The 24,027-nt window shown below is 36.6% G+C and overlaps 1 protein-coding gene across 1 annotated transcript in view; it reads left to right on the top strand.

Moving 5' to 3' along the window:
• Positions 1 to 24,027, top strand: part of KIAA0825 (KIAA0825 ortholog) — a 474,586-nt gene that overhangs the window by 138,748 nt on the left and 311,811 nt on the right. The window contains exons 7-12 of the mRNA XM_055233339.2: positions 154 to 248; positions 10,035 to 10,262; positions 11,821 to 12,086; positions 13,438 to 13,588; positions 18,476 to 18,666; positions 20,957 to 21,139. Coding sequence (XP_055089314.1) covers positions 154 to 248; positions 10,035 to 10,262; positions 11,821 to 12,086; positions 13,438 to 13,588; positions 18,476 to 18,666; positions 20,957 to 21,139 — 1,114 coding nt within the window. The remainder of the gene's footprint in view (positions 1 to 153; positions 249 to 10,034; positions 10,263 to 11,820; positions 12,087 to 13,437; positions 13,589 to 18,475; positions 18,667 to 20,956; positions 21,140 to 24,027) is intronic.

Here is a 24,027-nt window from a genome sequence, read left to right as displayed (position 1 = left end):
CTATATATTGTTATTTGTGGATGTGTATATGTATGTATGTACTGTGGATAGAGCTTTTCTACGTAGTTAATAATTACCTGAATTTATAAATCACATCTAGTATGCCCTTTAAACAATATATATTAGCGTGTTTGTTTTCTTTTCTATGCTTAGGAATTTTGGAGAAATCCAATAGAGAAGTTGTAATAGAAAAACCTAGAGCAAATGAAACCAATATTCCTTCAGAGCAATTGCTACCAGGAAAAGAGGTAAGTGAAGGAAAAAATGTGTTTTATAATTCACATATAATATCATCATCATATGCCTGTGAATCCATTATGAATCAAAATGTCTTGAGTTTTACCCTTTGCTACAAAAAGATAAATTTTCAATTTTGGATTGATAATTGGCTTATAAGTTTTTGATGAAAATTCAATTCAGTGGGGATGCTTTCTTCTTGTAAAATCTATCCAATGGGAGGAATAGAGAGACGGAAGTCAAGAGATCTTTGTTCTCATCCTGACTCAGGGTCTGCACTTAGAGGATGTGGGCTATAGATAATTGTTGAAAAGTGAGAAAATGGAGATTAAAAAGGAAAAGGAAATAATCATCTGAACTGGCCTCATATTTTTGATCCCTATCCTCTAATTGTTTGGTCCCAAAACCCGTTGCCACTCTTTGCTCTGCTCTAGATTGTAGTGAATTACACTTTCCAGGCCTCCTTGCTTTTGGATTCTGGGATGGTTTAGCCAATTAAAGGCATTGATGGAAGACCTCATGGAAGGCATTGACGGATCATAGGAGTTGCAGAGAAACCAGAGCGTTTCTTCTCCTCTCTCTGTCTTAAGGAGCATCTCTGATAATGGCTGTGACACCTTTATCTCCACCCTGAGCCCTGTTCCCCCCATGCAGCCTGCCCTGCATGACTTCAGTTCCACCTGGCAGGTCTGCTTGGGCTTTAGCTTCGACTGGTAGCCCCAGGAGCTACTCTTCCATAACTTAGTCCCTTTTATAAATTCCTCCAGCCCTAGGGGTGGTTGTGGCCTCCTGCTCTATTAATATCTGGCCTGCTTCACAGTCCATGTTTGACTTCTCAAATCTTCCATCATGTAGGTAACCAAAACTCTACATTTTTTATTTTTTATTTTATTTTATTTTTTTATTATACTTTAGGGTTTTAGGGTACATGTGCACAATGTGCAGGTTTGTTACATATGTATCCATGTGCCATGTTGATTTTCTGCACCCATTAACTCGTCATTTAACATTAGGTGTATCTCCTAATGCTGTCCCTCCCCCCTCCCCCCACCCCACAACAGTCCCCGGAGCATGATGTTCCCCTTCCTGTGTCCATGAGTTCTCATTGTTCAATTCCCACCTATGAGTGAGAACATGCGGTGTTTGGTTTTTTGTCCTTGCGATAGTTTACTGAGAATGATGTTTTCCAGTTTCATCCATGTCCCTACAAAGGACACGAACTCATCATTTTTTTATGGCTGCATAGTATTCCATGGTGTATATGTGCCACATTTTCTTAATCCAGTCTATCGTTGTTGGACATTTGGGTTGGTTCCAACTCTTTGCTATTGTGAATAGTGCCGCAATAAACATACGTGTGCATGTGTCTTTATAGCACCATGATTTATAGTCCTTTGGGTATATACCCAGTAATGGGATGGCTGGGTCAAATGGTATTTCTAGTTCTAGATCCCTGAGGAATCGCCACACTGACTTCCACAATGGTTGAACTAGTTTACAGTCCCACCAACAGTGTAAAAGTGTTCCTATTTCTCCACATCCTCTCCAGCACCTGTTGTTTCCTGATTTTTTAATGATGGCCATTCTAACTGGTGTGAGATGGTATCTCACTGTGGTTTTGATTTGCATTTCTCTGATGGCCAGTGATGAGGAGCATTTCTTCATGTGTTTTTTGGCTGCATAAATGTCTTCTTTTGAGAAGTGTCTGTTCATGTCCTCTGCCCACTTTTTGATGGGGTTGTTTGTTTTTTTCTTGTAAATTTGTTTGAGTTCATTGTAGATTCTGGATATTAGCCCTTTGTCAGATGAGTAGGTTGCAAAAATTTTCTCCCATTGTGTAGGTTGCCTGTTCACTCTGATGATAGTTTCTTTTGCTGTGCAGAAGCTCTTTAGTTTAATGAGATCCCATTTGTCGATTTTGCCTTTTGTTGCCATTGCTTTTGGTGTTTTAGACATGAAGTCCTTGCCCACGCCTATGTCCTGAATGGTATTGCCTAGGTTTTCTTGTAAGATTTTAATGGTTTTAGGTCTAACATACAAGTCTTTAATCCATCTTGAATTAATTTTTGTATAAGGTGTAAGGAAGGGATCCAGTTGCAGCTTTCTACATATGGCTAGCCAGTTTTCCCAGCACCATTTATTAAATAGGGAATCCTTTCCCCATTTCTTGTTTTTGTCAGGTTTGTCAAAGATCAGATAGTTGTAGCTATGCGGCATCATTTCTGAGGGCTCTGTTCTGTTCCATTGATCTATGTCTCTGTTGTGGTACCAGTACCATGCTGTTTTGGTTACTGTAGCCTTGTAGTATAGTTTAAAGTCAGGTAGCGTGATGCCTCCAGCTTTGTTCTTTTGGCTTAGGATTGACTTGGCGATGCGGGCTCTTTTTTGGTTCCATATGAACTTTAAAGTAGTTTTTTCCAATTCTGTGAAGAAAGTCATTGGTAGCTTGATGGGGATGGCATTGAATCTATAAATTACCTTGGGCAGTATGGCCATTTTCACGATATTGATTCTTCCAACCCATGAGCATGGAATGTTCTTCCATTTGTTTGTATCCTCTTTTATTTCATTGAGCAGTGGTTTGTAGTTCTCCTTGAAGAGGTCCTTCACATCCCTTGTAAGTTGGATTCCTAGGTATTTTATTCTCTTTGAAGCAATTGTGAATGGGAGTTCACTCATGATTTGGCTCTCTGTTTGTCTGTTATTGGTGTACAAGAATGCTTGTGATTTTTGTACATTAATTTTGTATCCTGAGACTTTGCTGAAGTTGCTAATCAGCTTAAGGAGATTTTGGGCTGAGACAATGGGGTTTTCTAGATATACAATCATGTCATCTGCAAACAGGGACAATTTGACTTCCTCTTTTCCTAATTGAATACCCTTTATTTCCTTCTCCTGCCTGATTTCTCTGGCCAGAACTTCCAGCACTATATTGAATAGGAGCGGTGAGAGAGGGCATCCCTGTCTTGTGCCAGTTTTCAGAGGGAATGCTTCCAGTTTTTGCCCATTCAGTATGATATTGGCTGTGGGTTTGCTGTAGATAGCTCTTATTATTTTGAGATACGTCCCATCAATACCTAATTTATTGAGAGTTTTTAGCATGAAGGGTTGTTGAATTTTGTCAAAGGCCTTTTCTGCATCTATTGAGATAATCATGTGGTTTTTGTCTTTGGTTCTGTTTATATGCTGGATTACATTTATTGATTTGCGTATGTTGAACCAGCCTTGCATCCCAGGGATGAAGCCCACTTGATCATGGTGGATAAGCTTTTTGATGTGCTGCTGGATTCGGTTTGCCAGTATTTTATTGAGGATTTTTGCATCAATGTTCATCAAGGATATTGGTCTGAAATTCTCTTTTTTGGTTATGTCTCTGCCAGGTTTTGGTATCAGGACGATGCTGGCTTCGTAAAATGTATTAGGGAGGATTCCCTCTTTTTCTATCGATTGGAATAGTTTCAGAAGGAATGGTACCAGTTCCTCCTTGTACCTCTGGTAGAATTCAGCTGTGAATCCATCAGGTCCTGGACTCTTTTTGGTTGGTAAGCTATTGATTATTGCCACAATTTCAGAACCTGTTATTGGTCTATTCAGAGATTCAACTTCTTCCTGGTTTAGTCTTGGGAGGGTGTATTTGTCGAGGAATTTATCCATTTCTTCTAGATTTTCTAGTTTATTTGCATAGAGGTGTTTGTAGTATTCTCTGATGGTAGATTGTATTTCTGTGGGATCGGTGGTGATATCCCCTTTTTCGTTTTTTATTGCATCTATTTGATTCTTCTCTCTTTTCTTCTTTATTAGTCTTGCTAGCGGTCCATCAATTTTGTTGATCTTTTCAAAAAACCAGCTCCTGGATTCATTAATTTTTTGAAGGGTTTTTTGTGTCTCTATTTCCTTCAGTTCTGCTCTGATTTTAGTTATTTCTAGCCTTCTGCTAGCTTCTGAATGTGTTTGCTCTCGCTTTTCTAGTTCTTTTAATTGTGATGTTAGGGTGTCAATTTTGGATCTTTCCTGCTTTCTCTTGTGGGCATTTAGTGCTATAAATTTCCCTCTACACACTGCTTTGAACGTGTCCCAGAGATTCTGGTATGTTGTGTCTTTGTTCCCGTTGGTTTCAAAGAACATCTTTATTTCTGCCTTCATTTCATTATGTACCCAATAGTCATTCAGGAGCAGGTTGTTCAGTTTCCATGTAGTTGAGCGGTTTTGACTGAGTTTCTTAATCCTGAGTTCTAGTTTGATTGCACTGTGGTCTGAGAGACAGTTTGTTATAATCTCTGTTCTTTTACATTTGCTGAGAAGAGGTTTACTTCCAACTATGTGGTCAATTTTGGAATAGGTGTGGTGTGGTGCTGAAAAAAATGTATATTCTGTTGATTTGGGGTGGAGAGTTCTGTAGATGTCTATTAGGTCCACTTTATGTAGAGCTGAGTTCAATTCCTGGATATCCTTGTTAACTTTCTGTCTCGTTGATCTGTCTAATGCTGACAGAGGGGTGTTAAAATCTCCCATTATTATTGTGTGGGAGTTTAAGTCCCTTTGTAGGTCACTGAGGACTTGCTTTATGAATCTGGGTGCTCCTGTGTTGGGTGCATATATATTTAGGATAGTTAGCTCTTCTTGTTGAATTGATCCCTTTACCATTATGTAATGGCCTTCTTTGTCTCTTTTGATCTTTGTTGGTTTAAAGTCTATTTTATCAGAGACTAGGATTGCAACCCCTGCCTTTTTTTGTTTTCCAGTTGCTTGATAGATCTTCCTCCATCCCTTTATTTTGAGTCTATGTGTGTCTCTGCACGTGAGATGGGTTTCCTGAATACAGCACACTGATGGGTCCTGACTCCTTATCCAGTTTGCCAGTCTGTGTCTTTTGATTGGAGCATTTAGCCCATTTACATTTAACGTGAATATTGTTATGTGTGAATCTGATCCTGTCATTATGATGTTAGTTGGTTATTTTGCTCGTTAGTTGCTATAGTTTCTTCCTAGCCTCGATGGTCTTTACAATTTGGCATGTTTTTGCCGGGGCTGGTACCGGTTGTTCCTTTCCATGTTTAGTGCTTCCTTCAGGAGCTCTTTTAGGGCAGGCCTGGTGGTGACAAAATCACTCAGCGTTTGCTTGTCTGTAAAGTATTTTATTTCTCCTTCACTTATGAAGCTTAGTTTGGCGGGATATGAAATTCTGGGTTGAAAATTCTTTTCTTTAAGAATGTTGAATATCGGCCCCCACTCTCTTCTGGCTTGTAGAGTTTCTGCTGAGAGATCAGCTGTTAGTCTGATGGGCTTCCCTTTGTGGGTAACCTGACCTTTCTCTCTGGCTGCCCTTAACATTTTTTCCTTCATTTCAACTTTGGTGAATCTGACAATTATGTGTCTTGGAGTTGCCCTTCTCAAGGAGTATCTTTGTGGCGTTCTCTGTATTTCCTGAATCTGAATGTTGGCCTGACTTGCTAGATTGGGGAAGTTCTCCTGGATAATATCTTGCAGAGTGTTTTCCAACTTGGTTCCATTCTCCCCATCATTTTCAGGTACACCAATCAGACGTAGGTTTGGTCTTTTCACATAGTCCCAAATTTCTTGGAGGCTTTGTTCATTTCTTTTTATTCTTTTTTCTCTAAACTTCCCTTCTCTCTTCATTTCATTCATTTCATCTTCTATCAGCGATACCCTTTCTTCCAGTTGATCGCATCTGCTACTGAGGCTTCTGCATTCTTCGCGTAGTTCTCGAAACTTGGCTTTCAGCTCCATCATCTCCTTTAAGCCCTTCTCTCCATTGGTTATTCTAGTTATCCATTCTTCTAATTTTTTTTCAAAGTTTTTAACTTCTTTGCTATTGTTTTGAATTTCCTCTCATAGCTCAGAGTAGTTTGATCGTCTGAAGCCTTCTTCTCTCAACTCATCAAAGTCATCCTCCATCCAGCTTTGTTCCGTTGCTGGTGAGGAACTGCATTCCTTTGGAGGAGGAGAGGTGCTCTGTTTTTTAGAGTTTCCAGTTTTTTTGGTCTGTTTTTTCCCCATCTTTGTGGTTTTGTCTACTTTTTGTCTTCGATGATGGTGATGTACAGATGGGTTTTTGGTGTGGATGTCCTTTCTGTTTGTTAATTTTCCTTCTACCAGACAAGACCCTCAGCTGCAGGTCTGTTGGAGTTTACTAGAGGTCCACTCCAGACCCTGTTTGGCTGGGTGTCAGCACCGGTGGCTGCAGAACAGCGGATTTTCGTGAGACCACAAATTCAGCTGTCTGATAGTTCCTCTGAAAGTTTTGTCTCAGAGGAGTACCCGGTTGAATGAGGTGTCAGTCTGTCCCTACTGGGGGGGTGCCTCCCAGTTAGGCTGCTCAGGGGTGAGGGACCCACTTTAGGAGGCAGTCTGTCCGTTCTCAGATCTCCAGCTGCGTGCTGGGAGAACCATTACTCTCTTCAAAGCTGTCAGTCAGACAGGGACATTTAAGGCTGTGGAGGTTCTCGCTGAGTTTTTGGTTGTCTGTGCCCTGCCCCCAGAGGTGGAGCCTACAGAGGCAGGCAGGCAGGCCTCCTTGAGCTGTGGTGGGCTCCACCCAGTTCGAGCTTCCTGGCTGCTTTGTTTACCTAAGCAAGCCTGGGCAATGGCGGGCGCCCCTCCCCCAGCCTCGCTGCCGCCTTGCAGCTTGATCTCAGACTGCTGTGCTAGCAATCAGCAAGACTCTGTGGGCATAGGACCCTCCGAGCCAGGTGTGGGACACAATCTCCTGGTGTGCCGTTTTCCAGGCCCGTTGGAAAAGCGCAGTATTAGGATGGGACTGACCCGATATTCCAGGTGCCGTCTGTTTCCCCTTTCTTTGACTAGGAAAGGGAACTCCCTGACCCCTTGCACTTCCCGAGTGAGGCAATGCCTCGCCCTGCTTCGGCTCGCGCACAGTGCGCTTCACTGACTGTCCTGAACCCACTGTTAGGCACTCCCTAGTGAGATGAAAGCGGTACCTCAAGCAGAAATGCAGAAATCACCCGTCTTCTGTGTCGCTGGGGCTGGGAGCTGGAGACCGGAGCTGTTCCTATTCGGCCATCTTGGCTCCCCCAAAACTCTACATTAAAATTCTTCCTTTTGAAAAATCTTGAGTGGTTTCTGTTTTTCGAATGGACCCTGACTGATACACTAGGTAAATATTTAAAGAGACAAAACAACATATAGTTTTAACAGAGTTTTGGCCTTTAATAATCGGGAAAATCCTAAGTTCTATATTATGCTTTAACCAAAAATCAAAATCAGTACTAAGAAATTAGCACTAAATAATAGAAATAGAGATTCAACAGATTATGTACTTTGTGCATAGAAGAGAAAACCATGTGATTCTCTTTTTTCTTGGAACAACTAGTAAGTGTTCTCTAGTCTAAATGGAATATGTATGATGCCAAATATTAGATGAGAAGAGTAGAAGTAAGCAAACTATATTTCATAAGAACAAATAAACTATAGGAGGTTTGAATAAGTAAAGGTTTTCAGTTTTCTTTCTTTTTTTTTTTTTCGAGACATAGTATCACTCTGTCACCTGTGCTGGAGTGCAGTGGCGCAATCTCAGCTCACTGCAATTTCCGCCTCCCGAGTTCAAGTGGGTCTCTTGTCTCAGCCTCCCAAGTAACTGGGATTACAGGCGCCCACGACAATGCCCAGCTAATTTTTTATATTTTCAGTAGAGACAGGGTTTCATCATGTTGGCCAGGCTGGTCTCAAACTCCTGACAGGTGATCCGCCTGCCTCGGCCTCCCAAAGTGCTGGGATTATAGGCGTAAGCCATCACGCCAGGCCTTCAGTTTTCTTTTTAAGAGCAGCTGTTAATGTACTTGTTTTTCTATATTTTGAAAAGAGAATTCAGATAGGCCAACATATTATAATTACATATATATTATCATGGTCAAAGGTAACTTTCACTGCACAAAAAAAATTTTTTTAAATTCAATACAGCCATGGCAATTAATGACATTTTCCACCAGGACATATTTGCTTGAATGAATAAATGAATGACTTTAGTAAATAGACATGCCCTGATGGAGAAAACAAAAATCAGAATTTTTTTGTTTGAATTTTCATGGAGGTAGTTTTATTTTTACATTTTTTTCATAAATGTGTCCCAGGGAATTACTGTCATAGCACAGGGCTATAACTATGCCACTTCCAAGTTCTCTTATAAGAAAGAAGATTATATCAGTTGAGTAGATTCAATTTTTGATGAATTTTTTTTTTTTTTTTTGAGATGGAGTCTCACTCTGTCGCCTAGGCTGGAGTGCAGTGGCACGATCTCGGCTCGCTGCAACCTCTGCCTCCCAGGTTCCAGCGATTCTCCTGCCTCAGCCTCCCTAGTAGCTGGGACTACAGGCACATGCCACCATGCCCGGCTATTTTTTTGTATTTTTAGTAGAGACTGGGTTTCACTGTGTTAGCCAGGGTGGTCTCCATCTTCTGACCTCAAGTGGTCTGCTCGCCTTGGCCTCCCAAAGTGCTGGGATTACTGGCATAGGCCACCACGCCCGGCCCATTTTTGATGAATTTTATGCAAATATGAGATAAGAGAGATGTGTTTTAGGCCCTCTGATGCTTGAGATCCAAATAATCTTCAGAAATTTAGTTATGAGCGTAATGGCAGCAAGAGCCATGTTTCTGATTATAGAGTCATGGAATCATATAATTTTAGCTCTAAAAAATGAATCACCTTTATTACTTTGTACAGTATATGTAAAAAAATAAATTATTGCTGAATGAGTTGTACATATAAGAAAATTAGGCTTATGATCATAATTTCAGTAATTTTAAAATAAAAGGGACCATAGAAATCATACAATTTGACTCTGTTGTTTTTCTAGCAAAAAACCCCCTGAGATCAAGAAAAATAAGTGATTCAGTCAGGGACATGGAGCTCAGGGTTTTCTGAAGTTGGGGTAGGTGGCACATTACTGTAAACAAAGTTACATTAAAACAGGGAAAGTTGAATTCTAAGCATAGGTTCAGCCTACTACCCATAATGCTTTTGAACTTTAGAGAATGTTAGGAGACCTGGAGGAAATATACATTCATAAATATATTGCCTTATGAACTGTAGACCAAAGGAAAAAAGAAAACATCAACCCCTCAACTGTACCTCAACCCCTTCTACTCCCTTCCAAGTACCCCCCCAACCACCACAATAGAACAGTGCAGATTCTTTTAATTCTTCATTCTTGGAACAAAAGTAGTGCTGCTTATGACTTTGCAGCTGGAGAGATAAAATTATAGGCAAGTAAAAAAATCTAGAAAGTGCAGTGGTGTGTTTTCTCTGAGAAATTTATTTCTTATTGCTATTTTTTGGCTTGTCTGGAGTTCTGTGAGTGAAAAAGAAATAAAAGGTTGAATATTAAATGCTGCCTTATGTTGCAATACTTGTTAACAATAAACTATAAAAAAGACTATAAAAATCTAATTTAGGCTTTATTAAATATATTGAATTTAAAGGTTGTTTTATGTGATAAATAGTAACTTTCTGTTCTTGTAAAGATGGCTTTATTGAACTATATTTAAGAGATTAAATTTTTAAAAAGTTTTTTTATTAAATCTACTGATGAATTCAAATGAAATGTCAGTATATTACTGTGTGTAAAGAATGCATATGTTTTTGTATATTGCTTTATTCACTAGGTAATATTTTTTAGGTTGTAAGAATGGCTTTTACAGTATATCAAAGAATATATTCAACATGTTGAATGAAAGTAATAATTTTATATCTATAACCCAATAGAAACATTTGTTGCTGAGTTAAGATTAACGTGACTTCATATACATTTATATTTCAGGCTACTTTACTAGATTTTGGCTGGAGAAGTGCATTTAAAGAAGTGTCTCTTCCCATGGCGCACTGCATAGTAACTGCAATTGAAGGTTTTTCTACAAAAATTCTCCAACAGGAACAGAATGAAAGGTCTTCAGCTGTGAGCTATGCTATGAACCTTGTAAATGTCCAGCAAGTTTGGCAAGACAGCTGTATGTTTCCTGAGGAGGAACAACCAAAGAAAATTGGAAAAGCAAGTATATGAAATCCTTTCAAACTGCTGACTGGCACGATGGGATTTATTTTAGTATAAGGCATTGCAAAAAGAACCTGTAGATCAAATGGTGGAGTCCCTTGGCAAATACTTGGTACTTGACCCAGTACCAGTTTTCTTCAGTGGTATCCATGGGCCACTGCAGCCCGAAAGGACTTATACCTGGTGCTAACTTGTTGCTCCATGAATCTGAGGCAACCAAAAAGGGGCTTCTGTGACTTCATGGGGAGCTGGGAAACCCTGGGAAAACCACCTGTTTTGATTATACGTTTGAATGACTCCAAGAAAATTTAGGAGGTTGAAGGAAGTGCTGTCTTTTCTAGCTTTGGGCACTTAAAAAAATCTTCATTAACACCTTAATGAGCTTTTCATCTCATTAGTATTAGTCTTACATCTCCATATGTGCTTTGAAAGTCACAGAACATACTGAGAAAATAGGGGGTAAATACAGTCACTTGGCATTAAATCCAGAATGAGTTCAGCAACCTATTATTGGGATATTCTTTTTTTTTTGTTTTTTTTTGTTTTGAGACGGAGTCTCCCTGTCGCCCAGGCTGGAGTGCAGGGGCGCGACCTCGGCTCACTGCAAGCTCCGCCTCCTGGGTTCACGCCATTCTCCTGCCTCAGCCTCCTGAGTAGCTGGGACTAAAGGCGCCCGCCACCTCGCCCGGCTAATTTTTTGTATATTTAGTAAAGACGGGGTTTCACCATGTTAGTCAGAGTGGTCTCGATCTCCTGACCTCGTGATCCGCCCACCTCAGCCTCCCAAAGTGCTGGGATTACAGGCGTGAGCCACCGCACCCAGCCGATTGGGATATTCTTAAAAGAATTTTTGAAGATGACCTCCTTATTCTGCCACAGTCACCCTAAGGCTCCAGAACACTCCCTAGGTAACTGTGTTGACTGATGCAATGTGGAGATAGGCTTTACTTTTCCATTCATCACACCTCCCTTCTGCCATTAAGAAAGAGAAGATACATAATAAGCAGTGAAAGGCTAGACTCATCACTTCTAAAAGTTGCTGACACCCTACCAATAAGAAGATGCTACATGAGACTGCTTCTGATTCTTCTAAATTATTTAAATTGCACTGACATTTATATGTCATTTAATGTAAAAAAACCCTTTATGGCAATTTAGCAAAAGAAAATTAGAATAAGTTTAAAAAATAATGCAAACGTTAATATCAAGGATACATTTTCTTGATATTATACAATATCAAGGATATATTTTCTAAGTCCTACTAACTACAGATAAAGGTATTGTCATGTATAGCTGGTTCATGAGTTTTTCATAATGTCTGTCTGGTAAGCATAAGGTTTGAAAGTTATATAGAGAGAAGCATTGTTTTGGTATTTCCTTATTAGACATTAAACATTTAACTTTCTACAACTGAGAAATCGATTATTACAAAGCTGCGTCATTATATTTATGTTTGATGCCAAATTCATTATTTAGGAATTTGGCTCCACTGTCCATAAATTACTTGGTGCTGTCAGAATACAAATAATTCAGTGCCACATTTATTTCTCCCTAGTTTTGTTCTGACATCATGGAAAAACTTGACACAATGCTTCCAATGGCTCTGGCATGCAGAGATGATTCTTTTCAGGAAATTAGCGCAAACTTGGTGGAGGCCTGTTGTAAAGTGGCAACAGCTGTCCTGCAGAGACTGCAAGAGAGAGCCAAGGAGGTTCCTTCCAAAGCACCCCTGAAAAACTTGCACACATACCTCTCCACGGCAGTGTATGTCTTCCAGCATTTCAAGCGATATGATAATTTGATGAAGGAAATGACTAAAAAGTGAGTGTTGTTTAAATTAAGTTGATGGCCACGCTTAAAGAAACGTGTAATCTTTGGATATCACAGGAATGAAATTTTGGTAATAAGATTTGAGAAAGAGAAAATAATGATTAACAAGGTGAATTATTTTCATTTGTCTTAACTAGGAAATATCAAAAAGGTGGAGCATGGGATATATTAAATTAGATACATAGATAGTAAGAAAGGTACTCTCTCTGAAGGCACACTCAAAAACCCACACATTTTCTGCACCCTAACCCAGGGCAACTATTTTCTGCATGTTGTTATTACATGAATAAACACACCCTTTTGTTTTGTAAGGTGCATTATACTGACCACACTGAAAAGGAAAAATAAACTTCTTGTCTCGTGGAGTGGACTTGGAAAATAAATGCATTTTAATCTATTCTAATGATCAATGTAAACATATTTCAGGATAGCCATTTAGTAATAAAGTATAATATTTGAAGAGGAAGCATCTGGCAGTCTAATTTTCATGTATTTGTAGTCAAAAACTGCAATATATTTTCTGTATAGAGATAAAAATGGCCACAGGCATTAATTATCACATGGCCTTTCTTGTTGCCCTTACACTGTCTAGATATAACATGGCTTCTTGCAAAAGAAACATATAGACTTAGCAGTCCTGTGTGACCCCAAGAGTCTATTCTATATTCTTTATCCAGCCTTTGCAGTCTGTTAGTTATGAAAGAAAGCAGTGTAATATTCATAGCTAAAGATAAAAGTAGAATAAATTTGGCTTGATGTAGGGTATAACTGTGATATTTCTTTAATTCTCATAAGTAGTCAGATGTTGTGGTTCATGCTTGAATTTATAAACAAAATGTGCCAGAAATCATTTTATTTAATAGTTCTGTAGAATTTTAAAAAACAGTTTATGAGATAATTGATATCTACAAAATTACAATTTTTAAAAATAAAGAATGTGTTTGTGGGACATTTGATAGCTTTGTAAAAGTTGGTTCTGACAAGTGCATGTTGTTCTCTAGTAATAACAATAACCTAATGCCTAAATAATGCACTGATCTCTAATAACAGGCTTACAAAGAATACTTTCATTTTTGAATGATGTATTGACAATACAGTTTGTCTCAAGTTGAAGTGCATATTTGTAGAACAGCAGATGTACGTTTTCAAAGGGCTTGCAAAACAAAGACCAGCTTTTTTTTTTTTTTCCTTTTTGGAAAGTGAATGTGGATGCAGACTTCAGCATTAAGAGGAAATGAATGATTGATATCTAATAATCAAAACCATTTGTAGTACTGGAGATTGTTATCTCCTACTGCACAGGCCTTAAATCTCTGTCTCTTTGATCATTCTCTCTGAACAGACCCATATTCCTGGTGCCTGTCCAACAATATCAGGAATTCATCAACACTCTACAGTTTCAGGTTACGAACTACTGCGTCAGAGTTTGTGCTACAAGCATTTTACAGGATGCTGAGAGCCACCACTGGGATGACTACAAAGCTTTTTATGAGGTGTGAAGTTAAGTTTACTATCCCTCCTTTTTACACAAATATGTTTTACTGCCTACCTGCTTTCTGGCTAATTAGAAACATGAGCTTGGCATTACTAATACACGAAGGCTGTTAGGATAATATTTTTAAAATATTGAATTCATACTTAGGAAAAACACTGTTTTTAAAAAGCTGAAATAAATTAGACATCAGAACTCTCCTTCTGCTTAAAAGTAAAAATAACTTAATTTGAGCTGCAATGTTGTAGTGCCGTATAGTTGGAATATAATGGGATACAATGAAAACTCAAAGAGATAACAATGCCAAAATGCTACAACCTTGTATTTTTTCCAGAGAGACCAGTTAGTTAAGGATATCCTTGCATTTTTTCTTGTTATACATTTCCATATGTGTTTGATAAATACCTTTTATTAAGCAGCTTTATTCTTTATACTTATTTTTTTCCTTCTCATTGTATGTTCTTATGAGTATGCTTTAAGACCCATTTGAAGCCGGGTGCAGTGGCTCACGCCTGTAATCCCAGCACTTTGGAAGGGTGAGGCAGGCGGATCACTTGAGGTCAGGGGTTTGAGACCAGCCTGGCTAACATGGTGAAACCCCATCTCTAGTAAAAATACAAAAAGTTAGCTGGGAGTGGTGGCGCATGCCTGTAATTACAGCTACTCAGGAGGCTGAGGCAGGAGAATGGCTTGAACCCGGGAGGCGTAGGTTGCAATGAGCTGAGATCCAGCCACTGCACTCCAGCCTGGGTGACAGAGCTAGAATCCATCTCAGAAAAGAAAAAAAAAAAAAAAAAAGAACACCCATCTGATCATAGTTTACCTATTTTCATTTAGCCTATGTTTTGAAGTCCGAAATTGAAGCCTAATGATTCCCAGTGCAACCAAACCCAGGATCAATTAAAATTATTCATCATCAAGCTTTATTAGTTTCCCTTCACCTAAATCTCATTGATTATGTACAGACCACAATATTTGAAATTCCTTGAAGTTGATTCCAGGGCAGGGTGAAACATTTATAATATCTTAATAAAAGGTAATCAGGGTTTTAAAAAAATTCAACAGCCATGCCTAGTTTCATTAACTTTTCCATTTTACCCTTTCCTCTAGATTGAAGTTTATGACTTTCATTTTCTTGATTGTCCTAATCACTATAGAGTATTGAGAAAAACAGAGTGGAATTTTATTCAACAGAATTGCTCCTGTCACCTCACAGGCACTGAAAGTTCCTGTGGTTTGATTTATGCCTGAGTTATTATCATAATAAATGTTGCTACAACAGAGAGGAGCAGCTAATAAGAAGCTCTCTTAAAGGACTTTCCACTTTTTCTAAGGCCATTTCATCTCTCCTTTAGAGGCCCTTCCCAGAGAGGTTTTCTTTTTGCAAGAGCATCCATATAGAGTTTTCCAAACCTGACATACTTCAAACAGTTGTGGAAGCAGCAAGCAGAATGAGAAAGAGAAAGTGGTATGGTGCAGCTGGTAGCCTGAGATAAGAATGAAAGTATTGGTCTTCCCCTCTCCTGGCAGCATCATATTTTCCTTATTTGCCTTGAAGTAAACACAGTGGTTGAAAATGAATCCATCTCATGTTTCAAACTATTTCAATATGTCAGTGTACTACTAATGAGCAATTTTATATGATGTTTTCCATGAAGAACAGGTATCATCTCACTGTATGTTCAGCATAGGGGTATTGTGTTTCCTCTTATGCAAATTGGGAGCTAGAAGAGTTGTACAGTGTAAATAAGTGGATGTATTGAGAACCTGTTACTGAAGTTACCAAGTATTTTAAAAACCAACAAATTACCGTGTAACATGCAGCTCTTAGATCTTATGACAAGGCTTTAGCTTCAAAGACGGAAATAACGAGATAGTTACCCTGTGATTACATGGTACTGTAGCTTCCGTATACTTACATGGTCAGTAGTTACAATTTAATTGCAGAGTTAGTGGTTGTTATTTATTCTCAGAAAAATAAAGTGATACTTTTTTTATGTATCAAAAATAAGAACCTTCTAAAAATAGCATTGATTTTAAACTGTTTTGACAACTGGAGTACCTGACATGGTTTTATCTTGCTTACTGCACCCCTTTCTTCTGCTCCCCCCGTTATTCCAACTGATTTGTGAAACAGAACTAGTATGTTTTTGGCAGGCCTGCTTTGAGAGGGAAAAAGATGATATCTGCCTGACTGGAGGTGAAGGGTAGGATAGAGATCTCAAGGGAACCTATTGCCATGCGCAGAGCATAGTAAAGAAATAGTAAAATAATTTACAAGATATGCAGCAATGTTTGCTCATGTTTTGTGATAGCAAGTGAGATCTAGATACATTATTTCCATTTTCTAAACTGTCAGCTTGAGAGAGTCAGAGTTCTGTATCTCTCTGATGAGGTGCTGGTCATGATGGCATAGTGGGTGTTCAGATTACATGTTTAAAATTAAGCTTTTAGGATGGTTGACATCTGCTCAGTTTTAGGAACTTGTGTTTTCCAATAGTCAAAGAATAAAGAATTGTCTGTTCAAAGATAATATTGAGTGGCTTCTATAATAAAGCCCAGCTGCTTGTTTCCTGATATATAATCTAAATAAAAGCTCACATCTGTTTACATTATAGTAGCTTTGCAAAAATAACAGATGTTTACTAGCAGAATACTTTTGAAATGACAACAAATAAGGAAACAGGTCAGAAAAATAAATGAACCACATTTAGTTGAATGAAAACCCTTGCGTACATTGAAGTTGTATGAATTTAAAAAGAATTGTTAGAACAAAGACCTGTTTGAAATATTTTAAAGTAAACATGAAGTTTATATTTTAAAAAGTCTTAAAATGAGTATTTTTTACTTTTAAGAAAAGAAATCTGTGTGCCCAAAGTTACTTTCATTTTCTCATTTATCACTAAATGGTAGCTGTTAAGGAAATTGGTTTTTAACATTTTGAAGAATATGAGAAATCATTTTGATCATGTTATAATAAGAACTCACCCATTGCCATAGGGAAAGTTAGTGTAAATCATTCATGCTAGTCACTATCAACTGGGGTCAGTTTTGCTTAAATTTATATGCAACACAAAAGGTATGAGAGAACCAAGCATTAAAACTCCTTTCTTGGTTTAAAAAGTATTCATCAAAACACACAACAAAGAAAGCATAAGAAACTACAATTTTGCTGCTTCATCATTAATTTTGTAATTTCTTTTATCTTTTTATTTTATTTATTAATTTTTTTGAGACAGAGTCTCGCTCTGTCGCCCAGGCTGGAGTGCAGTGGCGCAATCTCGGCTCACTGCAAGCTCTGCCTCCCGGGTTCACTCCATTCTCCTGCCTCAGCCTCCGAGTAGCTGGGACTACAGGCGCCCGCCACCATGCCCAGCTAATTTTTGTATATTTAGTAGAGACAGGGTTTCATAGTGTTAGCCATGTTGGTCTCGATCTCCTGACCTCGTGATCCGCCCACCTCGGCCTCCTAAAATGCTGGGATTACAGGTGTGTAATTTCTTTTTTCTTAAAGAATTTAGATGCACATCTAATTAGGAAATCAGAAGCCAGTGGCCAAAGTCCCCTCCAATTTGAACTCGACTCTGTTATTTTCATGCCCAAGTTTCTTACCCAAGGAATACAAATTCTGCTCACTTATAAATGCCTTTTGAAAGTTGGTAGATAATAACTACAAATTATTATTGTTTCATTGGCTGCAGAAGATATTACTAATCAAATAAACTACCAGAAGAGTAACACATAAAGAAAATACTAATGGGAGTGTCTACATAAGAAATGATCAACTTTTGGTATAAGAGAACACCAGATTTTTTTTTTTTTAACGTGACATTTGCTTGACAAATACAGATAGTGGACAAAGCAGAAATTTTAAGTAAAAGATAATCACTTGGAATATAATGGGAAATTTTACTAGTTTAACTTTTGATATAGTAACATAATCAAGATAATGCTTGAGGAATGCATTTTAAGCTTCCTATTTCAAATAATCATTTGATCTGATTTGATGAAAATGGGGTGAAACTACTAGCATACCTCCCTGAGAGTACATGTTACCTGATTAATGCTTGTAAATCATTTGAGGCCACCCTCTTCTTTCTGCCTGTTCCCCTTGGCCTTGGCCATTGTTAATTCTTCCTCTGCAGTCGGAAAATTTGGCACACAGAAGAGATCTGTACAGGGGTGGAAAGGAATGAAAATATAACTCTTTAAAAGTATGAAGTGCCGTAAAACTAAGAAATGATGATAATACGTGCCTAGGCTTTAGAAAATGTTGTAAACTCAGACTATTGTGGTATCTGTTTCTAGTATTGTTATTTAAATGCCATAGGCAAAATAGCCTAATGTAATAATATTCGATAGCTTCCCATCCCCCTTAGTTTCAAGAATGTTCCTAAGAATGCAGTATGCAAGTTTATTTTTACTCCTGTCACTTCATTATAATGCGAAGTCTGGAACATTTATAAAATTACCTCAATGATGCTAATAGGCTCAGAAAAATATACCTACTGAAATTATTTAAATAGATTTTAATTTTAGAAGAATCAGTCCACTATCTTATACAAGCTAGCATGGCTTTTTCAGCAACTACAAAGCTAGTTATTTAAAAATAAATTTTAAATCCTAGGCTAGGCATAGGTAAATCAAGGCTATGCTAGGTTAAATATTTGTGATCTGGATTTGCACTAGAATATCTAGTCTCGAAATAAAACATCTGTTCCTTTGTCAATAAGGATGTTTTACATCTTGTCAAAAATCTTTGTTGGTCTTCTAGAGTGTCAAATTCTTTAGCTATTTCCTTTCAGCCTGAACTAATTAGGTTCATAGGAAGCAAATTGACATTTTAGAAGACGTAATTCTGTGGTTTAACGTGTGGTGGCTTTGCCAGGGGGAAAGATGTTCCTTCTCAATCCAGATGTGGCATTATTTCTGCTGGTCTCTTCATTACGATCTCTGGACCATTCTGCCTCCTAAGTTAGCCCAGGAGATTCTAGCAGAAGTGCTGGAGAAATCTTTGAGTCTGCTGGCCTCCAGATATGCTCGGGCCCACCCCAGCTGTAAAAGAACTCCACAGTTAAGGTAATTGAAGTTCTGAAAAACATTGATTTTTCAAGAAAACTTTTCATTAGTTGGTATAAAGCAGAATTCTGAATCTCATGACATACTCCTTATGTATTTAACATGTTTCTAACATCTGAAAAGAAATCATATTCTATTCTCCTGAGTTATTTAAGTGGGAATATGAAACATGAATCAAAATAAGTTTGTTCTTTTTATTCCTTAAAATTGTCTATAGAACCCACTTGTTTCTAAAAAATGATTCAAGGTGTCCTATAATCTAGGATATAGATACACAAATGTTAATAAGATAAAAACAGAAAATTAAGGCCCTGAAATTGATACCAAAGCATCCATGCCATGATGGAGCAGTCAATTTGACACATTCGATTTTGAGCTTCTAGGCACCCAGGGGATTTTAGTTGTTTTTTGTTAAGCCTTTAAATATAGAAGCTTATCTTCATTAAGAAAACCTAATTATTTTCTTCCTAATATATTCTAATTATTTTTTCCTTTTATTTTCACTATTTGTTACTAACAGCCAGTTCAACAAAATGTGAAATCACAGAAAATGAGGAGCAACAGTCACTGAGTATTAAATAAGACTGAATTATAGTACAATTCTATGAGTTATCTAGGCAATGAATATATGAATTGTGCTTACATGACTACAGTGGTCTTGTATGTATATGAAGAAAAGGCTTTTGTTTTGTAAATATTCTGTATAATGTGATTCAGACCTTTTAGGTAGAATAATCTTTTTTCAGATATATTTTAGAAGGAACCTACAGACATGGGAGGCTTTTTTTTTTTTTTGGCAGGAGGAATCATTTCCTGATCATGTTCTTGTAAAGCATGCTGCAATTTGAAGGGCATTTAGGTCCTGCTGCAGTGTTTCATAAATACGGTGTTTTGCACAGGCTGTTTTGAATTACTGACCAGACTTTTTAAAAAAATTGAACTCTGAAGAATAGATGGAAAATTCCTTTTGAAAGCAAAGAATACCTTCATTCTTTTCCTTATGTAGCATAAATCACTTTTGATTATGAAATGGCAAGTCATTATGAGATATTTATGAAATCAGCTTTACTGTTAGCTCGTGAAATAAGTACAAATGGGTAGTATATTTAATTAACTGTACAATAGAGACTTTTGGTTTTCATTTTCTGGGTGGTTGCATAAAAATGCCATGCAATGCTAGAATTATTGCGTCTAGTTTTTATAAGTAAAATATATAAACATTTTTATTTGACTGGTTAATCCTAAACCACCATTATTATGGAAATCAGATTGTGTATGTGTGTCTCTACATATATATTGGATTAGAAATTGTTTATCTAGCAATTAGAAAAAGCATATACAAACTAAAATTAAACCTTTATAAAGGCTAATATTGATTCTTTTAGTATTCCAGTAGCCTCCAAATGTCACATAACTAAGCCATATATATGATTTATATATGTGTCACATATTATTTACATATAATATTTATTATATAATAAATCTGGGACCAAAATGTCATTTTAAAAGATCCTCAAACTTGTATTTTTCTTATCACTTCAAAATTTTCATCTTCTATTTCTTCAACCCTGAATTTAAAAGACAAAAAAAAAAAAGAAACTAACTGAGGTCTCCTCAATTTAGTTAGATGCCAAAATAATAGTTAAAGAGATCTTCGGGTCCCTATTAAAACTCGAGAAAGGTGGAAACAAAGAAATAAGTCTATGAATAAGATAAATAATACAGCATATTTTCCACAAATTTATTTAATATTAAACATTTCTGAAACTGTGGGCTTCTCGATTTGAGCTTCATTTGTCCTTTCTTCTTATCTCCCACTTGCTGGGAGAACATGCTACCAATCTTGTAACTTTTTTTTTGACAGCGTACACACGAGTGAGGAGAATTGTTGTGCCATGAAATTTTAACCTATCATACATATACATGGATAATAGCAAATTTTTCTTTTCATCTAGCTTCTGTTTCGCTCAGTGTAATTTCCGGGATGATCTCTTGAGTTTCTTGAACAGAATCCTAATAATGTAAAATAAACATTTTTTAAAAGCACTCCTAAAACACTATTACAGAGCTCGCCATCCCTGAAGATAATGGTATTGTGGGTCATCTAACACCTAGAAACTCAAAGAGTATCTTTGATACTTTCTATTTGATTTAGATCTCTGAAGCTCTGGTATCTAACTGAATTCTTCTATTCTTACATATGCTTAGTACAAGAGATATGAATGAAAGTGCCTACCAAGCAGAAACATTATTTTGTTTAACATGATTTTCTTTTCTTTCTTTCCAACAGACTTGATGTCACAACAATTTTGATATGCACCGAGAACATGTTATGGTCAGTTTGTACATCTGTACAGAAACTTTTGAATCCTCATCAGCATACAGATGATAAAATTTTTAAAATTCACACTCATTGTAATAATCTGTTTACGACATTAGTCATTTTGACTTCACCATTAACAGAATTATATAAGTAAGTATCAAATGTATTTTCCTTTTAGCTATTATGATATATAATAATGTGATTAACAGTTATTTTCGTAACACTTATGGAATTATGTGAAGTTACAAGTAGAAATCTTTTGAAGTGCATTTTTGATACTGTGAACTAGGCCATTTTATAAAACTAACACCAACCAACAGAGTTTCGTAATTCTCAATGCAATTCAGTGCCCGAAAATGTGTTATGTCTCTATTAGTCAATCCCATTCAGCTGATAAAGTTCTAATACAATCAGGAACATTTGTAGCTTCACTATTTGGGTTGTTCAAATGATCAAATTATATTGATGGCCTGGTTATCGCAGTGATTTTTTGATACTCTATGAAAAAGAAAACTATATTTGAGATATAACTCAACTAGCAATGGCAAATGGAAATAGAAATAATAATTACATTTTTAACATGTGGAAATATTTTACTTAGCTCAACAAATAAGATTTAGAAAAATCTAGAAGTGTGGAATTACTTTTGATTTCTGGTTAATTCAATTCAAATCTGTAATGTTATAGAGGAGGTTAGAATACGTCTTATAATAAAATATTAATACCATTTTGTTTATATCCTCCTCCAAAATTGTCACTTTTATTTTTTAACTAACTATATCTTCATGGGTAGTAAAAATTTCACATATGTCTATTTCTAAGGATAAATTAGGTCAAGTGTTTCTCTGCATAACATTCTGGTAAAAGCGACATACAAATCTTAATTTTTAATACATTTTGACACATTTGTATTAGATATTCTAAGAGAATTAACAGCTTTTATTTCAGCTTCACCTACTCTGACTTTCAATAAACCCATTGTTTACAGAGTGTTGCTTCTAGCAACCCAAGTTGAGAGCTACTTTTAGAAATGGAGCATTCTTTCAGAAAGGGGAAGAAACAGTAAGATAAATCACCATACGATTGATATTATGTACATAATGGTTCATAATCATAAAAAGCTCAAGTCTGAAGCCCATAATAAATCCTAGGAAACTAAACTGATTTACCATAGATGAAAAAATTGCTGTGCTCTCAGTTCAATGGGTCATTTCATCTAAGAGGAAGGCCCTGTGAAAATCGGGAACAAAGTTGACAAATTTCATGGATTGCTCATGGTGAGCAATATTGAATTTCATGCTTTGTCACAGATGAATTGACAAATTTTAGCCCCTCAATGCATTTGTAAAACAAATAAATTATTATCAAAGATTGCATATTTTAATAATAATGTAACATACATTCATTATTGTTAACCTATGGCTTTTTGATACATTTTTAACAACTATGCAAGTACTCAAATCTCTATGATTTGTGCATTAGATATTGCACTGTAACCTCATTCAGCAAATTTAAATTGCTAATTTCAACCAGGATTACAGAACATTTTACACTAAGCACTGCCTCTGGTTTTTCTTAATATAAAACATAGATAACTATATTGCTTTGAAGCATGAACAAAAATCTAGATATACTTTAATTCTTTTAAAATATTTCTCAGTTCAAAAAATTTCAAAAGTTTTATCCATTTATGTTTACTTAAATGTCATGATTATTTTCCTAGACTATACATCTAATCTTTGAAATATACTTTGCTTTGTATTGGCAAATGAAATATACAGAGCAGCATGTTCTTTGCCAATTAGGGAAAAATATATTGTGTCTTGCAAGAACTCTGCTGACTTATTGAGCTTTTACACTTCCAAGATATGAATCTGTCATACTATTAGCATATTAGAAAAAATTGTGAATCTCACATTAAAAAATTAAACCACATTCTTTGAGGAATTGGTGAAAAGTAGCAATCAGATATTAATAGTATTGAATTTTTATAAACTGTACCCGACATTTGTCACTCTATGTGATATGCCCTTTTAGAAGGTGACTGCCTTTATTTCAAGCAGTTCTGGCAGATAAACTGAATGTGTTTTCCTTTCTGAACTTAGCGTAGGACCACGAAATCCCTGGACAGGAATACATGATTTTAAAGTCTTTTCAGGAAGAATGAAACCTGTTTGCAAAAATATGCGTTCTGTTTTAGCTCGCCTTTATAGATTTCTGTTAGAATGTTGTGAAAGGAGTACTTCAACTTTGTTCTCCAGGGAAAGGAACATGCTGAAACAGAAAATATTCACCATGTATTTTCCAAAGTGCTTATCACTTATATTTCTTTCATAAAGGCAGTTAAACTGCAGGTTCAGAAGCATATTCATATACATGTTCATACACATCCCCACACAGTGGTTTCATATGTTGCATTTTGGATGGGTAGACTTTAGTTTTAGTTCATGTGTAGCAGGTTAAAAATTAATTACTAGAATTTTGGGTAAATGCAATTCAGTTTCAATTCGACAAATGTTGCTGCCTCTCTAGCCCCTCTGATGAAAGACAAGGGATAAAACAATGAGCAAGATGTAATATCTGCCACAAGTAATTTAAGAAAAGCTGATGATATTTTCTATTTTAAATTAAAATAATATTGCCCTCCCTAAATCTATAATAAAAAGTAGAATTAGATAATAAATTTCATATATATATCTAATGTCTCTATCTGTATTTACCCGAATGTTTTGATGTTTTATATCAAAACTTCTAATAGTAGAAACTTTTTGAAAGCTGGCTATTTCAACATTTAATAAGATGGAAGTGTGGGATTTCAATACAACTGCCAACAAGCCATGCAGAGGATAGGGTCATCAGAAATATACCTGAAGGTAGATCACTAAGCCAAAGAATAGCAGCCTCATCTTGGGGTCCATTTGTTGTCACTCATAAGGCTTTTTAGTCACCAAATTCCAATGCTCTGTTTACAGTTCTGTTTCAAACTAATGTTAGGCCTTTCGAGGTTATGGCCTTACCCCTTGTTTAAAAAGAAACTA

The sequence above is a fragment of the Symphalangus syndactylus genome, chromosome 11, assembly GCF_028878055.3.
Source record: "Symphalangus syndactylus isolate Jambi chromosome 11, NHGRI_mSymSyn1-v2.1_pri, whole genome shotgun sequence".
NCBI classification, from domain to species: Eukaryota; Metazoa; Chordata; class Mammalia; order Primates; family Hylobatidae; genus Symphalangus; species Symphalangus syndactylus.
This window is presented reverse-complemented; position numbering and strand designations above follow the sequence as displayed.